General features: G+C 48.3%; 1 protein-coding gene across 2 annotated transcripts; it reads right to left on the bottom strand.

Annotated features, from left to right (window-relative positions):
- Positions 1-1,517: 1,517 nt before the first annotated feature.
- SLC25A20 (solute carrier family 25 member 20) lies at positions 1,518-24,366 on the bottom strand. Of its 2 annotated transcripts, XM_036994349.2 has the most exons (9): positions 24,192-24,363; positions 18,827-18,919; positions 15,935-16,062; positions 15,143-15,233; positions 4,272-4,389; positions 3,610-3,682; positions 3,212-3,321; positions 2,761-2,885; positions 1,518-2,328 (listed from the first exon to the last, which is right to left on the bottom strand). In XM_036994349.2, exons 1-9 carry the CDS (start codon positions 24,294-24,296, stop codon positions 2,266-2,268), a joined length of 906 nt encoding a protein of 301 aa, XP_036850244.1. In that variant the 5' UTR covers positions 24,297-24,363; the 3' UTR covers positions 1,518-2,265. The 2 variants fall into 2 exon arrangements, with proteins under 2 accessions (XP_036850244.1, XP_073086681.1); XM_073230580.1 differs by lacking the exons at positions 1,518-2,328; positions 2,761-2,885 and adding an exon at positions 2,919-3,031 and having other exon boundaries at positions 24,192-24,366.
- Positions 24,367-24,603: the final 237 nt, after the last annotated feature.

The raw sequence follows: 24,603 nt of genomic DNA on the forward strand, positions 1-24,603 counted from the left end.
AAGCAGGCAAACACTGAGCTACCCAGGCACAGGGCTGAGGACAGGCCGTGAAGAGCCTAGACAGGGCCCGGGCTTGGTTCCAGCCCTGAAGAACTGTGGGTAGAGATTAAGCCTGCACAGCAGAAATGGCACTGCCACGGCTCCTGCTAGGCTGGCTGCCACTCCCGCCCTCTGTCCCTCACCTCTGACCCACTTACACTCTTCTTTGTGCCTGGGTGAGGCTGTTGTCACAGTCGCTGTCTGGCTTCCACTTCAGGCTGGGGAGGGCTCCTATCTCTCCCACACCTTATCCCTACAAGGGAGAGGAGAGATATATTGGGAACAGGTGGCGTTTCGAAGCGCGTCATGTAAAGGAACTACCAGCCAGGAGGGAGTCACTGCCGTCTGCCCTGCACCTTCACAGACACGCCTCCAGGGATTCCCTATTCCACTGAACATCTATGCGATGCCTGCAGGAGTCAAAGAACCTGCCGCCACTAACATCAAGGAGCTAAAACATTCCATTTTAAAACGGAAGCTGTTTCAAAGGGCAAACGATCCAGAAGCTCAGACTGTAAAAGCGACTGACTGAGCCATGGGGATGGCTGGCATTTGGCTGGAATGCGAATGCACGCACGGGGGCTTCCGGACAAGGCCGAGGTTCCGGCACCGCCTGAAGGACTGGTGGATGCCCAGAAGAGCTTCAGGACACAGTACGCAGCCGTCTCCAAAGTGGGAGATCAAGCTGAGACACCCTGCAGCACGGAGGGGCCAGGCATGACACTGAATTAATCTTCCCAAGCAGAAGGCACACATTTCCAACTCTAAAGAAGTCACTTCTGACATGACCATACTCCTGTCTGGCCATTCATAAATAAATCCTCTTCCCTTAAACCCCCAAACATTCAGCTTCCTGCCAGGCTGGCACACCCACTGCCAGGTGGGGATGGGCCCCTGCCTCCCTCCCCGCTTTGCACAGCGGGATGGCTATAAGGCCAAAGTCCAAGGGTGTCTGTGCAGCCACCGCCAGGTGGGAAGTGCCAGCAGAACCATGCCTGGGGCTGTAAGATGGGACAATGCCAGAGAGGCCCAGTGCAACAGCCTCGCACAGGACAGACACCTTATGACTCACTCCAACTCCCTTCACTTCCCCTGGCCACCCCTGGGCATCAGCAGCAAGAACCTGACTAGAAAAGCCAGGCTGGTGACATCAGATCACACAGTGACCCCAACACCCGTATGAAAACTTAGCAATGCTTCTGGCCTCTGGGAGCGACTGTAAGTCCACCTGTTCAGACACCCACGTGGCTAAGGGCAGAGGAATGGGCTGCAGGCTGGGGACCAGCCACCCCAGCTCCTCCTGCCTCAAGCTGCTGGGGCAGAGGCACTGGGAAGGCCATGCCCACCAAAACAGCCTCCTCGTTCTCCCGCCAAGCAAGCAGGAAGGACCCTGAATCCTTGACAGCTCTGCCAAAGCCACGGGCTGCCTACCGAAGTGGTGCAGAATCCAAAGAGAAAATTCTCACACAGTGCAAAAATGAGAAACAGCATTTATTGTTTCCTGTTAGAACAGGGTGCTCTTGTGGGAGACAGTACAGAAGGAAAGGAGTCTTCCTACCCCAGGCTTCCTCACTGACCCCAGGGCTGGCCCTGTTCATCCCAAGCTCTCCACCCGGTCACAGTAATGGGAAATGGGCCAGTGTCATTTTAATTTTGATTACTTGCATGTGTGGAAAAACATCCACCCTCCCATCAACAGGCTACCTGCCCCAGGCACATTTACTCAGTCCTCCGGGACAGAGGAACTTGGGCCTCAAGTGCACACCCCCATGTGCAGCCAGGACAAGACATACCTTGGAGATCTGGTGGGTGTTCCTGGCTAGGGACGGAAGGAGACCCGTGCTCCAGGTCCACTGGTTGGAAACATGCGTAGTGCCTCCAGTGAGGGGCTGTGATTCCCTTTCTCAAGGAGTATTTTGGGTGTAGCGGGGGCACTGCTCAGCCAGCAGACAGCTCCCTGGCCGCAGGGGCAAACTGGTCTAGAAGCTATTTACTGTATCTCCCCCTGAGATCCCTTAAATTGACGAGAGTGAATTCTAGTTTCAACAGGGCACACCCAATGAGAGCAGACAAAGGATGTCATTAAGACAGCGGTCTTGACAAGTCCACCTGCAGCTCTGATCCCACCCCCCTCCCCTCCCCCTTGGGGGCAGCCTGTCCTGCCCGCTGCTGCTCCTTGGCGATGGCTTCCAACCTCCATCCAAAAGCCCTGAGCAGCCTTCCGCTTCACAAGTTGGGGACGGCCCAATTAAGGAACTTCATGGCTACTTCAAAGCCCAGGAAACAGGCCTGAGAAGGGGTTAGAAGGAAGAAAAAGCCAGCAGGAGTCCTGACCACTCACAGAGACCAAGCACTGGCCTAGCTGGCCCTGTCAGGACCAGAACCCCTCCTTGACCTCACGCCAGCCCCAAGTCGGGAGCCGAGCTGCACTTTCTCAGCCCGAAGAGGGGAAGGCACCGTGCGTCCCAGGGGCCTGATCAAAGCCCCTTGCCTCGGGGTCCCAGGGACAAATCTTCCCGACAGCTTCCGCAAAGGGGGCAGAGAAGGTGCTTCTGGCTCAGGGTGGGATCATGGGAAAACTGAGCCCCCAGTTCAATCCCAGGCGCAAGCAAAACAATCCATGTGCCCATGCGCACCCTGCTCTGAGCCCCAAGACAGAACACAGCCCGCGCACCCTGCTCTGAGCCCCAAGAGAGAGCACGGCCCGCAGCAGCTGCTCACCGCATTGGCCGGGAAGGCTCTGATCATCACTGCATTGAACCCCTTGTACAAGGACATGACCCCCTCGTTCCGGATCAGCTCCTTCAGCACATCTCTGAAGCCGTTGGGGTATTTTCCAGGAGGCGCTGTGGGCAGAAGCCGACCGTGGAGGCTTTAGGAGGCCTCCTGACCCAACCACAGCGACCACAGCAAGCCTTCCTGTCGGGTCACACGCCAGGTGGTGAGCACCTCGGGGGTCACCCAGGACCTGACCGCAGACAACATCGCTCACCTTGGGACAGACAGACAAACGTCTGGATTTTTGGTGCCCAGGGAGTAGAAGCGGGATGAACAGTGGCATAGTCCTGCTTGTGGGTGGCCAGGAGGGTTGACTGGCTTTTCATCTCTCACTTTGTGGCATAGAAATAAGTCCGGGGGACTGCCCCACCCCCAGCTGCTACCCGGCACTAACCGGTCTGGAAGCGGGACTTGAGCACGTCGGGGGGGATGGCCACGGCCCAGTTGAAGATCCCTGCCATGCCCCCTGCCGTCAGGATCCTAGGCACGCTGAGCTCATTGGCGCTGCAGGACACCGACCACAGGCTCTCAGGCACCAGCGGCAGAGGGCCTCCAGGCCAGCCTGGTGCAGTGGGGGCAGCTGCCTGAGGGAGCGCCTCCCACCCTGGGCTCAGCTGTGTGCCCCACAGGTGGGGTGGTGACTGGCGCTGGCTGGGCCTCAGCAGGGAGGAGAGAAAAGTGCCCGTGGGGCCAGAGTGAGGCCTACTCCTGCCTTCAGACCCACGTGCAGGAAGAGCAGCCACCTGCCACCGGGCGGGCAAAGCAGCTCCTGAGCTCTTCTCTCCTCCTCACCTCTTTCCCTCCGGAGTGAAGATGTTTTTCAGCCACTCATAGGTCATGAAGTACATCCCACTGGCTGGGACATCTGTTTGTGGCAAGAAAGAGGCGAATTACTGTAAAATCCTCGCAGATTTCCTCAGCCTAGCAGAGCCAAGCTCAAGCTCAGTGCTGGGCCGTCACGGCTTCCCGCACAGCCCGTCACAGCTGCTTCTGCGACAGCCCGGGCGGGCGGTGCTCTGGGGCCAGCACAGGTGTGAGTGTGAACGTGCAGGACAGACTTCAACACACCCTCTCCGCGTCCCCACTCCAAGCACCTACACCCACAGCTGGTGTCTGGCCTGCCTCCGAACTGCCTCCTCAGGACAAGGGTAGGCCATCTCTGCCTCCCCTGCGACCCCACAGGACCCGCCGCGCAAAGCCAGGGAGAGCCCTGCAGGCAATCTGTCTCCCCGCTCATCCCTCCAAGCCACGACTCCATCAGCTTGCTGCTCCCCTCCAACATCCGCAGCAGCCTGTCAAAGGGATGGAAGGTCCCCTCATCCTCACGTGTGTCCGTGCTGGCCAGAGGGCCGGCCTCGTCGGCTGTCACAGGTACAGGGGCAAGGCCCTCTGGGACAGACACGCCTCCGGGGAGCCCCGCCAGGCGACCTCAGGTGGAAGGCGCGCAGGGTTACCTCGCATGAGGGTGAGCACAGTTCCCTTGTAGATGCCTCGGATCCCGGACTCCTGGCACAGCTTCCTCGCACAGTCCAGGGCACCAGTGTACTTGGTCTGCCCTGAAGAGGCCTGAACCTGAGAGGCAGGGGGGAGGCACCCGGTCAGGGCCCCAGACTCAGCAGGTCACAGAGGGTTACTGGGCGGGCGGGAGTGGTCGGCAGGTGTTAGATCGATGGGAGACGCCTCGGGCTCTGGCACACACACAGTGCTAGGGGCAGTCACTGAGACAGGCTGCGCGACAACACGTAACATACGCACGCAGACCAGAAAGAAAGCAGCAGAGGAGCTGGGGAGTGAGGGAGGAGCTCTTGCAAACACAGGGCCGTCCCAGGAAAGCCCGCTGGAAGGCCTAGAAAGGAGGAGACAAGGGCTGAGATCCACTCATTCAACGAACATCCACTGAATGCCAAACACACGGAGCCTGGTTAAGAAAACATGATCCAGAAATTGCTTTCAGAGCTCTAAGTGGCGGGACAGAGGCCTCATGCAGAGGCAGGGGACGGTCAAGGACAGGCCCTGCCCCAGTCCTGGGGCTGCAGGCCTCAGGCCCAGAGCCTGAAGAAGGGCAGGCAGAGAGGACCCCAGAAAGACCCGAGAGAAAGGCAGCCCCACAGGACCCACAGCAGGCAGAGCCGGGAGGAGTCGGAACACATGGGCAGAAACCGGAGCGACTACAACTGGAGAGAGCGCTCAGCTTTAACAGTTCCAAGGAGAAACACAAAGTAACATAAAATCCAATAGTTCGTATCAGCAACGACCAGTTGAAAGATAATAGAAAACAATCCCATTCAAACCAACAAGACGTATGTTCTTGCATAATGAAACTAAACATAAATGAAACTTGCATAAATGAAACTAAAACATCTCTGACTGCTGCCCCGTCCCATTTCTGTGCTCTTACAAGGGACATAAAAGATGTGACAAAAAGGGTCATACTTCTGGTTAGAAAAATTTTCATTCAGAAAGACACGAATTGTAATAAAGACAAGAAATCTACAACAATGTCAGCTGAGGATCAATGGCTTTTTAAAAATATAACTCCTCCAAGGCAGGTTTGTGTGAACGGAGCACCGCAGGGAGGCCCATGTGACCACAGAAGGCTGGAGCCGCTCAGCGACCCAGGGCCGGAGAGGACGGGATTTGGGGTTGTCAGGCCGGAAAAGAGATATGAGCGGGGTGGAGAAAGAATGAGGCCATAAAGCTCACTAGAAGGGACTCAGAGAGTTAACCAGTTAAAACTAGAGACCCAGAAAAGACCCAGAGTTAATGAATTTATCAGTAAAAGCTCAAAAGGCCAGGAGCAACTTGGCCTGGGAATGTTTGAATATTCCCCAGATAAGGAAAAGTATCTGAGCACAGCCCATGTCTTCACTGTGTCAATTAGATCATGCTATTTACATAAAGATTTATTTTAGCCTGCCTGCTGAAAGGCCCAGCTATACACTGCAAAATAAAGGCAGGAAGATTCCACCTTAAAGTCAAAAGAGCATTTTAAAATCCAGGAAGTTAAGAAGTAACTTAACTTACTCTTTAGCAGACACTAACTCAGCCCACTTGGAGGCAGGGCAGGCAGGCAGTCTTAATTGATAGGCTCCCAAACCAGGAAGCTGCTATCCTGGGAGGCGGCCAGAGCAGTAAATTTCTTTAAGTTAATTTCTGCTAAGCTAATTTTGCAGAATTACCTGGAGGATTTGATAAGAAACTTAATGTCTCATCAAACATAAACATCTTGAGACCACTTAACAAGTCCACATCCCTAGTCCTTTATCACATTCCTGAAAAAAATTCCTTAAAAGGGGGAACCCCCAATCTTTCAGTGCGCACCTCTCTCTGAGGTTGCCTGCACTTTTTAACTGCATAGACTTTCTCTCCGACCTTTCAGGACACCTCTCCTCCCAGAGGTCGCCTTTACTTTTTCTCTCTTTAAGTAACTTTAAATGAAACTTTTACTCTACTTCACTACTGTGTCTCTGCCCTTCGATTCTTTGTTGCGGTGGGGACAACCAGGAAAATACACAACACCTCCTTAACAGGGTTGCCGTATTAACAGAAGCTTCTCCCTGTCGTGTATGGTGCCAGCTGCAGATAGGGAGGCCCCACAGCTGTCCAGGCCAGTAATGAAGGTGACCTGGAGCGCTGTGGCTGCAGAGGAGCTCATGGAGGTATGCAGCTGGGATGTGCTGACAGTCAGCTTCACTGCTCAGCACGTGGGATGTGATCTGGGGAGAAGGAAGGGAATGCGGGAGGACCCCTGGGGGTTCATACTGGGCCACTGGAAGGGGTGATGCCTCAGGCACTCTGCAGGGAGAGACCAGGACTTGAGCCTTGCACATGGTGACTTGCAGGTGCCTACCAGCATCCAAATGGAGATGCTGGATTGACTGGCCTGGAGTTCAGGAAAAGTCTGAGCTGGAGATTTAAACTGGAGTCTTATCAGCATAGAGATGGATTCTGAAAGTCTGAGACAAGAAATCATCACAGAAATAAGTGAAATAGGACTGAGCTTCACACATGAACATTATTAGATGGCACGTGGTAAGGAGGGACAAGGACTTTGACCCCTGACAGCCATAACCAGCCCCTGCTTGGGGGTGGTAGGGCAGACAGCGGGACTTGGAACTCCCACACCCACCTGGCAGTTAAACGAATGCCCTGCCCCCCACCTGGCAGGGACACGGCAGCCCCTCCCTTCCCTGCTGGGGTGGTGTCAGAGATGGGTGCTAAAAATGGAAGTTTAAATTAGATCCAGAGTCTCAACATAATGTGCCAATAAATATCCAGGTTTTGATAAAAAATCACTCGGCATACCCTAAACCAGGAAGATCTCAAACTGAAAGAAAAGAAAAACAACCAATAGATGCCAGCACCGAGATGACAGAGATGTTAGACTCACTTGACAAAATTTTAAAGACTCCATGGTAAAAATCCTTTAACAGGTAATTATAAATATGCTTGAAATAGATGAAAAAATAGAAAGCCATGCAAAAAAAAAATAGTCTCAGTACAGAAATAGAAGATATGAAGGAAGAACCACATGGAAAATCTGGAATTGAAGAATACAACCAAAATACAGAGCTCAGTGGATGGCTTGCTCAACAGCAGACTACAGGGAATCTAGGAAGATTCAGTGGCCGGAAGATGGGACAAGGGCGAGTGCCCGGTCTGAAGGACAGAGGGGGCAGCCTGACATGAGCCGACAGCACCCTGGGGGCCTGTAATGAAATATCTAGTATTTGTGTCCTCAGAGTTCCAGGGGAGAAGAAAAAAGAGGCGGTACTGGAAAATTACTTGGAGAAATAACTGGTTAAAAGTTCCCAAATTTAAAGAAGTTATATATAAAATTTCAGAAAAGTAAACATTATTCCACTCAGCTAGGTTGTGAATGAACATCATGTTGGACAACAAACTTTATTTTTCACTGTAGTAAAATGCACTTAACAAAATTTACCATCTTAGCTGTTTTTAAATGTACAGTTCAGTGAAATTATCTGTATATTATTTGCATACAAATAATATTTGTATATTTAAATACATTCACCTTGCTGTGCAACCTTCACCACCACTATCCATCCCCAAACTCTTCATCTTGTAAAACAAACTTTATCCCTATAAAACAACTCTTCATTCTCCTCTCCCCCCAGCCTCTGGTAACCACCATTACACTTTCTGTCTATGTGACTTTGACTACTATAAGTACCTCATAGAGGTAGAATCACACAGTACTTGCCTTGTTGTGACTGGCTTACTCCACTTATCATAACGTCCTCAAGTTTCATTCATGTTGTAGCATATGGCAAAATATCCTTTCATTTTAAAGCTGAATAATATTCCATTGTATATATATATACCACATTTGGCTTATCTGTTTATCCACTGATTGACATTGGGTTACTTTCACATTTTAGCTATTTTGAATAATGCTGCTAGGAACACAAGCATACAAATATCTCTTTGAGACCCTGTCTTCAATTCTTTTGAGTATATACCTAGGAGTAGATTGCTGGATCATATGGAAATTCTTTTAATTTTTTTGAGGAACTACCAGACAGTTTTCCACAGCAGCTGTATCATTTTTACATTCCCACCAACAGTGTACAAGGGTTCCAATTTCACCACATTCTTCTCAATGTTATTATTTTATATAGTAAACATCTAATCATTGTGAAGTCTCATTGTATATAATTTTGATTTGCATTTCCCTAATGATTAGTGATGTTGAACCTCTTTCCATGGGCTTATTAGCCATTTGTATATGTTCGTTGGAGAAATGTCTATTTGACACTTTTTGAAATGTTAATTTCTCAATTTTTGAATCAGATTGTTTGGGTTTTTTATTGTTGAGTTTGAGGGTTCTCTATATATTCTGGGTGGTAACCCCTTATCAGATACATGATTTGCAAATATTTTTTCCCATTCTGTGACTTGCCTGTTTACTCTGTAAATAGTGTCTTTTGATACACAAACTTTTTAAATTTTAGTGGAATTCAAAAAAAAAAAAAAAAAGTTCCCAAATTTGGCAAAACTTAAACATATATATTCAAGAAACTGAGCAAATACTAAACAGAATAAACCCAAACAAATCCATGCCATGACCCCTCACAAATGAACTTCTGAAAACTAAGACAAAGAAAAGAACTCTTAAGAGCAGCCAGAGAAATGTGACATCTTACCTACAGAAAAACAAGCAGAGACCAGTGAGGGTAAAAGAAAAGCTTCAAGTCCCTAATCTAAGCTCTCACCTCCAAAGCTTAAAAAAAAAAAAAAGACAGAAAACAGAAAACTAAACCCAAAATAAGCAAAAGGAAGGACATAATAAAGACACAAGCAAAACCCAGTGAAACTAAAAACAGAAAAAATACAGAAAAATCAATGAAGCAAAGAGCTGTTTTTTGAAAAGATCAATAAAACTGATAAACCTCTGGTGAGGCTGATGAAAAAAGTAAGTCACAAATTACTATACCAGGGGAGAAAACAGAAGGCATCGCCACAGATCCTGCAGACAGCAAAGGGGTAACACAGGCATACTACAGACACCTCCACAGGCAGGTTTTGACAACGTACATGAAAACACAAACACACGATCTACTACAATCTACTCAATATGAAATAAGTAATTTGATTAGCCCTGTAACTATTAAGAAAATTGAATTCAGATACGAACCTCAAATTATAAAGTAAATTAGTTACAGGAGTGGAAGTACAACAGGTACTCTCTTCCATAGAGAATGTAACCAGTAATATTGTAGTATCTTGGTATGGCACCAGGGAGTAACTACACTCACCATGGTAAGCATTTAGTAATGTATATAATTATGGAGTCACTATGCTGTACCTCTGAAGCCAATATAATATTGTATACGAACTATAGTCCAATTTTTAAAAAAGGGAAGTAAAAAAAATTTGAATTCATAATTTTAAAACTTAAAAAAAAAACTCCAAGCCTAGATGGTTTCACGGTAAAATTCTACCATATGCTTAAAGAAAAATTAATACCAATTCTACACACTCTCTCTCAGAAAAGAGAAGATGGAACACTTCCCAATTCATTTTATGAAGGTAGTATTATCTGATACCAAAGACAAAATAGAAGAAAAATGGCAGACTAATATTGCTCATGACTATAGATGCAAAAACCCTTAACAAAGAATAGACAAATAGAATTCAGCAACATACAAAAAGAATTATACACCATGACCAAGATGGCAGGTTTATTTCAACAATGCAAAAGTGATCAATATTCAAAAATCAATTGATGTATTACTATACTGATGGACAGTGACTGCAGTGGGGGGTGAGGACTTGATAATATGGGTGGATGTTGAAACCACAACGTTGCTCATGTGAAACCCTCATAAGATTGTGTATCAGCAAAGCTGGACAGCTACAGGTAAGAGAATGAAAGTGGATTACTGTCTAACTCCATACACAAAAGTAAACTTGAAATGGATCAAAGACCTGAATGTAAGTCATAAAACCATAAAACTCTTAGAAGAACATAGGCAAAAATCCCTTGAATATAAACATGAGTAACTTTTCCTGAATACATCTCATCAGGCAAGGGAAACAAAAGCAAAAATGAACTAGTGGGACTACATCAAACTAAAAAGTTTTTGTACAGCAAAGGACACCATCAGAACAAAAAGGCATCCTACAGTATGGGAGGATATATTTGTAAATGACATGTCCGACAAGGGGTTAACATTCAAAATAGATAAAGAACTTGCATACCTTAACACTTAAAAAGCAAATAACCTGATTAAAAAATGGGCAGAGGATATGAACAGAAACGTCCCCAAAGAAGAAATTCAGATGGCCAACAGGCAACATAAAAAGATGCTCCACATCACTAACCATCAGGGAAATGCAAATTAAAACCACAATGAGATGTCACCTCACACCAGTAAGGATCACCACCATCCAAAAGACAAAGAACAAATGCAGGTGAGGTTGTGGAGAAAGGGGAACCCTCCTACACTGCTGGTGGGAATGTAAACTAGTTCAACCATTGCAGAAAGCAGTATGGAGTTTCCTCAAAAAACTCAAAATAGAAATACCATTTGACCCAGGAATTCCACTCCTAGGAATTTACCCTAAGAATGCAGCAGCCCAGTTTGAAAAAGACATATGTACCCCTATGTCTATCGCAGCACTATTTACAATAGCCAAGAAATGGAAGCAACCTAAGTGTCCATCAGTAGATGAATGGATAAAGAAGATGTGGTACATATACACAATGGAATATTATTCAGCCATAAGAAGAAAACAAATCCTACCATTTGTAACAACATGGATGGAGCTGTAGGGTATTATGCTCAGTGAAATAAGCCAGGCAAAGAAAGACAAGTATCAAATGATTTCCTTCATTTGTGGAGTATAAGAACAAAGTAAAAACTGAAGGAACAAAACAGCAATAGATTCACAAGACTCCAAGAAGGGACTAGCAGTTACCAAAGGAGAGGGGTGGGGGAGGGAGAAGGGGATTGAGGGGCATTATGATTGGCACACATGGTATGTGTGGGGGTCATGGGGTAGACAGTGTAGCACAGAGAAGACAAGTAGTGACTTCATGGCATCCTACTACACTGAAGGACAGTGACTGCAATGGGGTGTGGTGGGGACTTGATAATATGGGTGAATGTAGTAATCACAATGTTTTTCATGTGAAACCTTCATAAGATTGTACATCAATGATACCTTAATAAAAAAATTTGTATATCAATGATACAGTAATAAAAAAAATAACTACGGTAACTACAGCTATTAAAAAATCAGCTGTAATCTACCATATTAACAGGTTAAAAGAAAAATCACATGATCCATCAAAACAGAAAAAGTATTTGATAAAAGTCAATATCCATTTGTGATAAAACTCTCAGAAAAATAGAAGGTAACTTCCTCTGTTTGATAAAGAGCATCTACAAAAACACTACACCTGACATTGTATTTAATAATGAGCTTGTGACTGCTTCCCTGTAAGATTACAAACAAGGCAAAAATGTCTATTCTCATCACTCTTATTCAACATAGTACCAGAAGTTCTGGCCAGTGAAATAAGAAAATAAAAGGCAAACAGATCAGAGATGAAGAAATAAACTATCCCTATTTGCAAATTACATGATTGTCTATGGAAATTCCAAGGAATCTACCAAGAAAAAAAACAATCCTAAAATAGGGAAGTCAGAAAGGTCACAGGATACAAGATTAGCATACAAAAATCAACTGTTTTTCTATAAACTAGCAATGAACACACAGACAAAATTAAAATTACAATGTCATTCATAGTGCTATTTTACAAAGTCAAAAAGAGAGAAGACTTAGGTGTAAATATAAGAAAACATGTACAGGACTTAAATGCTGAAAAGTCACAATTCTGATGAGACAATGGAGAGATATACCATGGCCATGAATTGGAAGACTCATAATAAAAATTGCCACTTATGCCCAAATTGACCTATTAGGGTTTAACATAAATCTCAGCAAGATATTTCTCAATTTTCTAAGGTGTCCTAAAATTTGTATGGAAATAGAATTCTATAAAAAAGAAGAAAGTGGGAGGGCTCAGTCTACTCAATTTTAAGACTTGGTATGTGCCTATACTAATGAAGACTGTGTAGCATTAGTGGCAGGATAGACGTACACATCAATGGCAGAAAACAGAAAACCCAGAAACAGACCCACACAAATGTGCCCAACTGATTTTTAACAAAGGTGCAAACATAATTCAGTGGAAAAAAGATAAGCCTTTTCAAGTAGTAGTACCGGTACAACTGAACAGGCGCAGGCAAAAAAAGAAAAAAAAAGAACTCTGATCTAATTCTCATGTTTTATACAAAAATTAAGTCAAAATGGGGTCACAGACTTAAGTGTAAAATGTAAAACTATAGATAAAACTTTTTTTAAAAAAGTAGAAGAAAATCTTCAGGATCTCGAGCTAGGTAGAGCATTCTTTGAGCCGGTGCCCCAAACATCCGAAGTCCAATCCATAAAAGAAAATTAACAAAATGGACTTCATCAAAATTAAAAATGTTTGCTCAAAAGACTCTGTCAAAAGGATGAAAAGACAAACTATAGGCTGGGAGGAAATATTTGCAACCACATATCTGATGAAAGCACTAGTATCTAAGTTAAAGGATTCTCAAAACTCAACACTTTAAAATACCAAATAAGATGTACAGATGGCAAATAACCACTGGAAAGATGTTTAACATCTTTAGCTACCAAGGAAATACAAATTAAAATGAGGTATCACTACACACCTACCAGAATGGTTAAAATAAAAAATAGTAAAAAAAAAAAATAGTAACAGCCCCAAATGCTGGTAGGGATGCAGAAAAACTGGCTCACTTGCACTGCTCGTGGGAATGTAAAATGGCATAGCAACTCCAAAAAACAGTTTGGTAATTTCTTTAAAAACTAAACATGCAACCACCCTATGACTCAGCAACTGTAGTCCTGGGCATGTATCCCAGAGAAATGAGGACTGATTTTCTCAGAAAAAACTCAGTACATGAATGTTTATAACATCTTTATTTATAATAGCCAACAACTGGAAAACACCCAGATGTCCTTCAATGGATGAAAAGTTAAACATGCCACAGTCCATCTATACCATGGACTTGACTGCCAGACAGGAATGAACAATTCTTAACGTAACAACTGAATCAATCTCCAGAAAATTACATTGCATTAAAAAAGCCAATCCAAGAAGGTTACATAGTGTATGATTCCATTTATATAACACCCTTAAAATTACAAAATTATAGAAAAGGGGCACAGATTTAGTGGTTGCTAGGTGGTTAAGGACTGGAGTGGGGGACAGGTGTCCATAAAAGGGCTACATGAGGGATCCTTAGCATGATGGAATGCTCAGCATCTTGACTGTGTCAAGGTCAACATCCTGGTTGAGATACTATACCATAGTTTATACTTTAACAAGATGTTACCAACATGGGAAAACTGGGTAAAAGGTACATGGGATCTCTCTGTATTATTTATTTCTCTTTCCTCCTTTGTATTATGTCTTACAACTGTAACTGAATCTATAATTATAATAGATAAAAACTCAAAATAAAAAGTTTAATTTTAAGACACAAGATTAAGAAATTGAAACCATCAAAGACTTGCTGCATATGATAAGTAATTAATAACTTTAATATGTCTCAAGCTTTTATAAATTACTTAAAAAAAAAAGAATGAGCAAAGAACACAGGTAGGTACTTCAAAAGGAAAAATACAGACAACTGGTATTTATCAAAAATAAACCTCTCCAGCAACAGAAAGCATGAAAAATTAAAACAATGCCAATTTTTCACCCATCAAACTGGCAGAGAGTGTAAACTAGATGCTGCAGGGTCTGCTGGAAAGTGGGCACTGTTGTACTAGTGACGGGAACAGAGTGCGACAGGCCTGTAAAGGGGGTCCATCTGGGAATATGCATTGAAAACTTTCCTTAGAAGGGCATACTGTTAAACATACTGATTCCAAGGTCAGACATTTTCCCTAAGAAATAATCAGGTACACTCACAAAAACTTGTCCACAGAGATCTCCCCTGCAGTGTATAACCTGTCATTCCCCCCACATTAGGGATTATTAGGTAAATGACAGCCACATAATGAAGTAAGATGCAGAAGGTAATGATTGAGAAAATAATCACATAGCAAACTGTGACCTATCAAGTGAAAAAGGCTGGCCACACAATATGTGACTCTCACTTTATTTCAAAAGATAACATTTCCCGATACACGTTTACCATAAAGATGAGCAGAATTCACACAGAACACGTAAGAGCGGTTACCCAGGGAGAGGTGTCCTGAGGGACAAATACATTTTTTTCTCTGGGCTTCTCTGCGTCATCAAACTCCCCTAGCAAGAACTGCGCCTTCAAGTACCTCAGCCATCAGAAGAGAGCAGCAGGACATTTTGAGGAGCCCTGTGTGCTAAGGCAGGACAAGCCCAGCACTCGAAGGGCCCTGAGCCTTTACGGAATGGGTACAGACACTGGCTACATCAGGGAGGAGCGGCCTCCCGGCTGCCTCTGATGAGGCGCGACCCCCCTTCCGGTGTTCCAGAGGCAGCTGCTGACAAGGGTGGGCAAGTCTGGGCTGCCACGCCACAGGTATGACATTTGGCTGCCCTGTTATCCTGTCCTGCTTCTCGATTCTATTACGATTGATTTCATGTTCCTGAAAACCTGGAAACTGTTCTGCACACCTGACTGGAAGCTTTATAAAGGGTGAAAGGACATGAGCATCCTCACGAAATTGTACAATGAACGGAAAAGCCGGCCACCTCCCCGGTCCCAGCCCCCGCCCCAGATCACACACTTACCTGCAACAAGCACTTGATCCGTTCTCCAGGGGTCATGATTCCCGTGGTGAACACACCGGATAACATGCCAGCTGCAAACAGCTGGGGGTAGCTGTATTGAAAACAAGACCCAAGGCAAACACCTGACCACCCGGGACAGCGGCCCCCACAGAGGACTTCATGAGAAAAAACAAGTGCTTGGACTGGACAGAAGCCCAGCATAGATAAATCCTATTTTGCCTAAAAACTATGAGCGAGGTGTAGTCTGATGTCAAGACTTCCAGGGCAGGGGTCTCGGAGCCAAAAGCAGTGTGAGCTTGGTCACGAGGCCGTACACTCAGATGGACCCCCTGAAGGAGAAGCTTCACAGGGAGACGGGTTTCCCCCCCTGAGCCTGCCATGCACAACCACCTGTAAAATTCAGGGTTGCCATGGAAACAAGCCTCTGACCTGGGATCTGGATCTCGGTTGACCTCAGTTCCCCTCCGATTGCACCTCCTCTGGGCCTCCAAGGGCCTGAGGACACCTTAAGCCAATCCTCAAGCAGGAGGGTACTGAGGCCAGGGCTGCGGCTGCAGCCACCTGCACAGGCCAAGGGGCAGCCAGGCCAGTCGCCAGGAACGTGCTGCATGATGCTGAGAGGCCCAGTCGGTGTGGCAGCCACACTCGGGTACCTCCCCAACGTGGAGCCACGAGGAGCCAGCCCCAGGGGCCCCAGGAAGGCACCGTGCTTGTCTGCCAAGGTTCTGCCCTTCACCCTGTCACACCACCAGGCAGAGCAGCATCAAATGCTCCAGGCCTGTGGCTACTCACCTGAGCACATCTTCTGGGCATTTCTGTTGCAGTTTCTTCCCCAAACCAAACCCAAAGAAGCACACAGCGAACATGGGGGTGACCCCGATGATGGGGGCAGCCATGCCCCGATACAGCCCCGTGATGCCCTGCGAGAGACCACAGGAGTGGAAGCTGTTGACAGACGCCACCGCCCTTCAGGCAGCTGGCGCAGGGAGGCAGCATGTCCTCCAGCCTGCGGATGCCTTCCTTCGCCTCTCCTCCAGCAAGGAGAGCTTTTCAAGGGAAGAAAACCACCGTATTTATCAGAAATAGCTGTCCTCATGTGCATTGCTGGGGAAATGGGAAGCAGCTCCCGTGCTGCCGGCAGGCCGACAATCTGCAGCCTTCCCTCCATCAGGAAATTGTCTGGACATTTATTCTAAGGAAATAAGAGATGCGAGAGAGAACAACATCAGGCATTTATAAGGCCCGGAAATTTTGGAATGGACCTAAAAACTACCAAATAGGAGATTAATGAGACAGATTATGGGAATTCCATAAATGAGCTCTCACACAACCACAAAATCACGTTGTATCATGAGAAGAGATGCTCAGTGAAAAAAAGCAGTCTACAAAATAGGATGCACCGTGTGATCTGACTTCCTAAGGGTACGATTACAGGCGATAAAGAGATTTTTACATTTTCCAAGTATTAAGACATGGGGTGTTTACTGTTAAAAACAGTAGTAAGGCTGCACATCAACTTCAACTTACACAGCTTGGTAATGAAAGCAACTAGGCAAGCAGCCAACAGACAGACAGACAGCTATCCCAAACAAACAAGGGGAGTAAGCCAAGGAAGAGGGCCATCTGGGACCAGGGAGACCAAGGGCTCAGCCCCTTGCGGGCTGCTGCTGTGCACCGTGGACCTGGGAAGAAGCCAGACCCCCTGGGCGTGTGAGGACGGAGGGCTCCAGGAAGGACGAAGCAAAACAACACCCACTGGAACAACACATTCTAACTGTAGGCAAACAGGAAGGCATTCTACAGACCTTTTAGGATACGGGCAGGCATAGACAGCAATGCAAAGAAACACAAGAGAAACCAGCCCAGTGATTAACCCAACCTCGAAAACACAAAAAATTGCGGGAGAAATGAAGCACACATGACAGTACATCACTCAGTTAACAGAAAAAATGAAGTTGTTAATCACAAGAACAGTGAACTGGACTAAGCCACAAAGTAGGGTGAAATTATATGCATAGGGCAGAGGGGATAAGGAACGCAGGAGTCAAATCGCCTCCACAAGCAGCTAACGCACGGAAAAGGTGCCCTGAAGAGAGCAGTAAATGCAGCTGGGCAGACAGGGCAGGCAACCCAAAGAGCGGCAAGGGGCTGCCTCTGGAGAGCTAAGGGCTCCCCTGTCACTTTGTTACAACAACTTTCAGTAAGAAGCTAAGTGACAATACCACTTTAATACAAAAAAAAGGAGTACTTTTAAAAATAAATAGAAACCAGGTTAAGGGGCTCCTTTCAGAGGCAGGAGAAGCAGGTGGGGCTGCACAGGCCCTGGGCATTCACAACCCATCTTTTTCCAGAACTAATGGGGCACATAACATGTTAGCACTACTGCGGGGTCTCGCTGAAGGCCGTGAGCAGACGCTCCAAGGACATAATGCGAGGCAGTAAACGGGGAAGGGTGACGGGGACAGGAGGCTCTGAGGAGATCTAAAAGGGCACCAGGTAACCCACAGCTCCCCCGGCGAGCCGAGGACACCCATGTCCTGAGGGGCCAAGCCCGCACCTCCTGACAGTTCCTTCTAGCCTGCCTCCACCCCGAGGTGTGACCCACACAGCGCCATGCAGCACAACCAAGACCTCTGGTCTGGCAGCTCCAGGGCAGAGAGCTCAGAAAGGCGCAGCACAAACCAGGGACTTGCACAAATGTGGACTAAGGAAGCCTTTTCAACTCCACAGGCAGGTGGGTCCATACAAGCCGTTCGGACCAGAGCCCAGCAGCCAGCATGCTGCCCGGCTGCCACACAGGCTCGGTAACGCTCGCCAACACAGAGGTCTGTTATCTTACCTCTCTTCCCTGAGGGCAGAGGGCTCTGGGCAGACTTGAAGTCTGGGGCCTCACGGCATTGGACACTGATGGCCTCTGTGCTGGGCAGCACTGTCTCACAAACGGGTGGCTGGGCAGGCTCCACCTCAAGAATCCCCCTCCCACACTGTGGTCCTGCAGGGACCCCAGACAGCTCCCCAGGGGTCGACCCGGTCACTCACCTGCATCCCCTCTCTATCTGGGTGACACCTCCTTCCTGATTTCTCTATATAGAATAGATATATTTAATATTCATTCACGTGGAAGTTATCCTTTATGAAGCAAAGGAAAAGTTCTCAGCAACTTCCTCTCACACATGTATGAATGAAGTGATGAATACCACTGATAATTAAAAATTCTAGAAAATCCCTTGTTTTCCCTCTAAGAGCTGAAAAATCATTGTATCCTATAATCCCGAACCAACTTAATGTCCTCGTCTTGGGGTTTGAAGGCTGCTGGCCTCTCACTGCTCCCCAGGCTGGCTGACTCCCTGAAGACTTCATGTAAACTTCTGACACTGATTTGTGTTGAACTAACTGACCCAGATTTGCGTTTTCTTCCATTTCACATCTCCAATTATCCCTCACTAATTCCCTGTGGTCTAAATTCTGCCTTCCAAAAGGGAACCATTTTACTAGCTTCAGTCACCCGTGGAAAGCAGCGGCTGGAGCTGTCACAGACCCCAGACGATGCCAGCAGGAGGGCCCCAGGTGGCTCGGTGAGCGCGCCGAGCTGTGCGCCAGACCGCCAGAGCACACTGTAGCGCCAGGCTCCCGGGAGGAACGCGCTCCTCTGAGCAAGGGGCATGCCCACCTCTGATACCATACCTCTCTCATAAGAGTCTTCCGGAAACAGTCAAAGGTCCCAGAGTACATTGGGGGCTGTCCAGGCAAACTCGGGGGCTGTGTCTGCAGTCGGACCTGAAAGTGGAAGTGAAGACACAGTCATCTCTCAGACCAGAACTGCCTTCCGTAGCCATGGCCCAGCTGCCAAACTCCGGATTGAAAGCTGCTGCTGTGCGCCCACTCAATCCGCTGGCCTCATGACTCGCGTCCCTCTGATGTACTCACACGGTGCACTCACACGCCGAGTAGCGTGAGTTCAGGGAGCGCCAGCTCCTCTCATTTCCTCACCCAACTGCCCTCACCTTTTAGTTCCTGCCTGATGGAGCCCACAATGGCCTGATGGGATTGGCACCCCCAGCTTACAGATGGGGAGACAGCCTGGTGATTCCAAGCGGTGGGCCGGTACCTGGAGCGGGCTGTGGCGAGGATCCGGCCCTGCCCATCGCACCTCCCCAGAGACGCATGTTGGGAGTCAGGTAGGGCGCTCAACAAAGGCAGTTCGCAGTGACGTGGAGTTCATTCTGCCTCTCTTAGTCCTCGTGGTTCTTGAGCCCTTGTGGATCCAGTGCTACAAAGCACCTCTTTAAACCCCCTTTGTAGCACCCCCTCCTCTGCTGCCGCATTCTGAGGCTTAGTACCCTCTTCTTTAGGGGTGCCCCTTTCAGGAAGCTCAGATTCCAGGACCGCAGCCGATGCTCAGCGATGCCTGTGCCTGAGCCGTCTCCTGACCTGCTCTCCCCACCTTCAGGGATGCATTTCCAAATACCTGGAGAAGCTCTCCTGCTCCAATCACCAGTCTCGCCCTCCTGATGAATGAGCCACTTGTGCCAGAGCCACCCAGCTGCCTCTTCCTCAGGATTTGAAAACCTAGTGCCACCTCTACTTCCTGTCGCTCTTCCTGAACTTACCACATGGGCACCAAGTCTGCTGGAGGGATCCTTCAAGATGCTTCCAGAGCCCTAATTGCTTCCTCTCTATCTTTTCTGAGGCCAAGTCCTCACCCATCCTGACCAGTGTGGTGGTTCTCATCTATGTCCCTGAACTCCACACTCTTCCCCTTCAAAAGGTAAATCCTAAATGCCGAGCCCCCGAGTGTGGGTCACGCTCAGGGGCTCGCTGCTCCTGAGTGGAACACGGCGGTGCTGATGCGGGTGGCTTCCAGAGCTAGGCGGTAAAGTCAGCCACTGCCTGGCTCCACCCCAGAGCATCTGCGGTGGGGACGCTGGCCACCTTGCCATGAGGACACTCAAGCAGCCTGGAGAGACCATGTGCAGAGGAAAGGCCTCCAGACAGCAGCCCGCACACGCCCAGCATGTGGGCGAAGCACAGGAAGCCAGCCCTTCCGACAGCGATGCCCACCGTGCGTGCATGTGGCGAGAGCGTGTTCCTGGCCTAGTACTGTTTTTTTTAAACAGCTTTACAAAGCTATGTGTAAGCCATAAAATTCATCCATAAAGCGTACTATTCAATGGTTTTTAGTATATTCAGGGTTGTGCCACCTTCCTTACAATCAATTTTAGAACATTTCCATCACGCCTAAAAGAAAAAACCACACCCAAAAGCAGTCACTCCCCGCCTCCCGCCTCCCCTGGCAACCACTCATCTACTTTCTGTGCCCCAGATTTGCCTGTTCTGTGTACGTCACATAAATAAAACCACGCAATGCGTGGTCTTTCACACTGGGCTTCTTTTACTTAGCTTAGTGTTGTCAAAGTTCCTCTGTGTTGCAGAATACATCGGTCCTTCATTCCTTTTTCTGGCAAATATTACATTGTGTAGATATACCAGTTTTATTTACCTGTTCATCAGATAATGGACATTCGCATTTTTTCTATTTTTTGCCTGTTAGGAAACATGTTGCTATAAACATTTGTGTACAGGTTTTTGTGTGGTCATGTTTTCGGTTCCCTCAGGTACTGTGTTGGGCAGGAAACTGCAGAGGAACAGGAGATGGATTGATGATAAGTAATTGGCTCACACAATGATGGAGACAGGCATATCCCAAGGTCTGCAGTTGGCAACCTGGACACCCAGGATTGCCCATGTGTAAGTTCCAGCTCAAAAGTTGGCAGGTTCAAAGCCCAAGGAGAGCTAATGGTTCAGCTAGAGTCCAAAGGCAGGAAAAGACCAACCCCAGCTCAGGCAGGCAGGCAGGCAGGTGTTCACCCTTACTCACAGGAGAGTCAGCAGCCCCTTGTTCCAGCCCGGGCTTCAGCTGACTGGATGGGGCCCACCCACATAAGGGAGGGCAACGCGTTTTCCCTAGCCTATTCACTCAAATGCTAATCTCATCCAAAAACACCCTCACAGGTACACCCAGCACAACGCTTGACAAATATCTGGGTGCTCCATGGCCTAGTCAAGTTGACACATAAAATTAACCATCAGAGGTATACACCTGGATCTGCTTAGTCACATGGTTAACCTTTGCAGGAATTGCCAGACTATTCCAGAGGCTGTACTATTTCACATTCCCACCGGCAGCATATGAGAGCTCCAATTTCTCCACATCCTTTCCAACACTTGTTATTAACTGTCTTTTTGATTATAGCCATCACAGTGGGTGTGAGATGGGGGTGGTATCTCATGGTGATTTTGATTTGCATTTCCATGATAGATAATGACATTAAACACTTTTCACTGCGCTTATTGGCTGTTTGTGTATCTACTTTGGAGAAATGTCTATTCAGATCCTTTGCTCATTTTTTTCCTCACCAACTTTTTAAATTGTGGTAAAATATATATAAAATTCACCATCTTAACCACTTTTAAGTGTATGGCTCCATGGTATTAAATACATTCATAATGTGCAACTTTCACGACCCTACAACTCCAAAACTGTCTTATAAAAATGAAACTCTATACCCCTTAAACAATGACTCCCTGTTCCCCTTTACATCCAGCCCATTCCACTTTCTGCCTTTATGATTTTGACTAATCTAAGCACCTCATGTAAGTGGGATTGTCCTAAAATATTTGTCTTGTGACTGATTTAGTTCACTTAGCCTAATGTTCTCAAGATTCAACCATGCTGTAGCCTGTTTTCTTCCCTTTAAGGTTGAATAATATTTCATTGTATGCATACACCACATTTTGCTTAGTCATCCATCAGTGGACACCAGGGGTACTTCCATGTTTCAGCAGTTGTGAATAATGCCCCTGTGCCCATGAGACCACAAAAATCTCTTCAAGACCCTGCTTTCAATTCTTTGGGGTGTACACCCAGAAGTGGAACTGCTGATTATGTAGCAATTCTATTTTTAATTTTTTGAAGAACCTCCATACTATTTTCCACAGTAGCTGTACAATTTCACATTTCCCAAAAACAGTGCACAAGAGTCCCAATGACTCTACATTTTCACCAACAGTTGTTATTTTATGTTTTACTGACAGCAGCCATCCTAATGGTTGTTGAGGTGGTATCATTGTACTTTTTATTTGCACTTTGCTAATGATTAGTGAAGTTGAACATCTTTTCATGTGCTCATTGGTCATTTGTGTATCTTTTTTGGAGAAATGTCTATTTAAGTCCTTCGCCCATTTTTTAGTCTGGTCACTTGTCATATTATTGAGTTGTACGAGTTCTTTAGATATTCTGGATCCCACACTACATCTGAAACCTCACAAGAAACTCGAAGCCAGACCCCACCTAAGCTGCTCCAGAAATCCTGCCTTACAAAGACTTCCAGAGTTCATAAATGCTGTTTCAAGCCACTAGGTTTTGGATAAGTTGTTACACTGCAGTAGATAACTGAGGTCTTTTTCCTGGCTGTTTTTCCTACTCGGGAATGTGCTTCCATGCCCTTCTCAGGCTGCTACCATACTAACCCTTCCAAAACACCATTTTACCGTGGTGTTCCTGTTTCTTCAGAACCTCTCCTTGTATTTGTTAGAGCCTTACATGCTACACTAGGAAACCACTCCAGCCAATGAAGGTGATGTGCAAGTCTGAGAAGTTTATAGAACACAACAGAAAAGTTCAGAGGCTCCCACTGTTTTATACCCCAAATCCCTTATATTGGCCTTGAGGCCCTCCATGGGGATGGATAACCTCCCCTAGTTAGTAGGGAGAGAAAATGAATCAAAATCGACTGATTTTGTGTAAATACCATATTTGTCTCATCATGACATCAGTCATGCAAGCCACAGAATATTAAGGTCCTCCATGGCTGGTCTTACTGTGCAGCCTGCCCCCTGCCCAGAATGTCTGGGTCTGCCTGATTCTCCAGTCGGAACCTGGCCAGCCCTCCCCACCGTGTGAGGCCTCAGCCCCAACTATGCAGTGCTGTGGCTCCATTTGGGTCTCTGATATCAAAGGGACGGCAGTCAGCAGTTTGTGGGTTTGCTTTAAGCTAAAAAGAGTCTTTCTGGCTGTTGAAAATCCCAGCGAGCATTTTCAGTCACTTACACTTCAGTACAGAGGTCACGGGTCCGTGGAGCCACATCTGATGGCGAAGAAAGGCAAGGGGACACAGGAGAGGCAACCTTTGCAGCAGGCAGCAAATAAAGGTTGCGTTCTTCTCTAAAGACAGACCCCGGACGCCTGGAACTAACAAGATCTTTGCCTTCGTGGATCAAGAATAGGAAGAGAAGGCGGGCAGTTCTCCCTGGCTAGACGCTGTCTGGGACGCGCTGACAGCCCTTCCCGCGGGCTGCACACACCTGGCTTCGGGTTTCAGAGCGCCCGCCCTGACAGGCCGGGTTGCTTTGACGCCGGTCTTGCTGTAGAGTAACTCCAGGTGTTCTCCTGGAGGCAAGGCAGCAAAGAGCTTGCTGCGCAAACCCGCCAGGGGCAGGTGCCCCGGGGCTATTTCCCGGGGGAGGAAACCCCGCCTGACGCCCCAGGGAGCCCCCTTCACAGAACGGCCCCAGTTTGCTCCACGTGCGCGTCCAGCAGGCAGGCTGGTAGGCCGGGATGAAGGGTGGGGCGCTAAGTCACGGGGCGCGGACTTTGGTCTCCAGCGCGGCCCGGAGGCAGCGCTGCACCGGGAGGGGCGGAGGCGCGAGGAGCACGGGAGGCGGCGGGGCCTGGCAGCGTGAGGCTCAGCCTGGCCCGGGCCAGGCTGGGCCCTCGCCTCCGCGGAAGGGGCTCGGTCTCTGCGGCACCCCCGCTTCCCACGGGAGGTCACCCGGGGACGACAGGCTGCAGCGGGAGGGTGCGGGGGAGGCGGCGGAGGGGCGCTAGGGCCGGGCTCTGGGACCACCGCGCCGCCCTCGCGGGCCCGGCTGTACCCCGCGCGCCGCGGTCCCGGCCCGGCCCGGGGCTCCCGGCGGCCCTGCGGCCGCGCGTCCCGGTTTCACGGCTGCCCACCCCCAACCCCGTCCGCCGCGCTCCGGCGCCCCGCACCTTGACGGTGTCCAGCGGGTGCCCCACGAACACCAGGCACATGCCGCCGAAGCCGCCGGCCAGCAGGTTCTTGAGCGGGCTGACGGGCGCCGCCTCCGCCGCCATGGTCCGCTGCCCTCGGGCCACGCGCCCGCCCGCCGACCTCTCACCCACTGTGGGCGGGCGCGCGGGGCGGCTTCCGCCGGGCTCCGGTGGGCGGGGCCTGCCCGCGCCGGGCTCCGGTGGGCGGGGCCGACGTCTCCCGCGGAGCCCCGGGCCCGGAGGGCGCCCGCGCTCGCGCCTGCCGCCCCGGCGCCGCTCCCTGCCCTCGAGGGGCCCGCCGACCGCACCCAAGACTGGGAAAGGTCGATAGCTGCTGCGGAGACACAGACACCCAGAGGGAGGGTTGGGGGTGCGGGGAATGGGGCAGCGG

Source organism: Manis javanica, chromosome 3 (assembly GCF_040802235.1).
Source record: "Manis javanica isolate MJ-LG chromosome 3, MJ_LKY, whole genome shotgun sequence".
NCBI lineage: Eukaryota > Metazoa > Chordata > Mammalia > Pholidota > Manidae > Manis > Manis javanica.

What these genes read in the sequence shown, in the direction of transcription:
- SLC25A20 (XM_036994349.2), bottom strand. Translation starts at nt 24,296, where the DNA reads ATGGCGGCGGAGGCGGCGCCCGTCAGCCCGCTCAAGAACCTGCTGGCC. An exon ending in ACCCGCTGGACACCGTCAAG is followed by an intron (nt 18,920 to 24,191) that starts GTGCGGGGCGCC and finishes TTCCACTTTCAG; the next exon opens with GTCCGACTGCAGACACAGCC. An exon ending in GGAAGACTCTTATGAGAGAG is followed by an intron (nt 16,063 to 18,826) that starts GTATGGTATCAG and finishes GGTCTCTCGCAG; the next exon opens with GGCATCACGGGGCTGTATCG.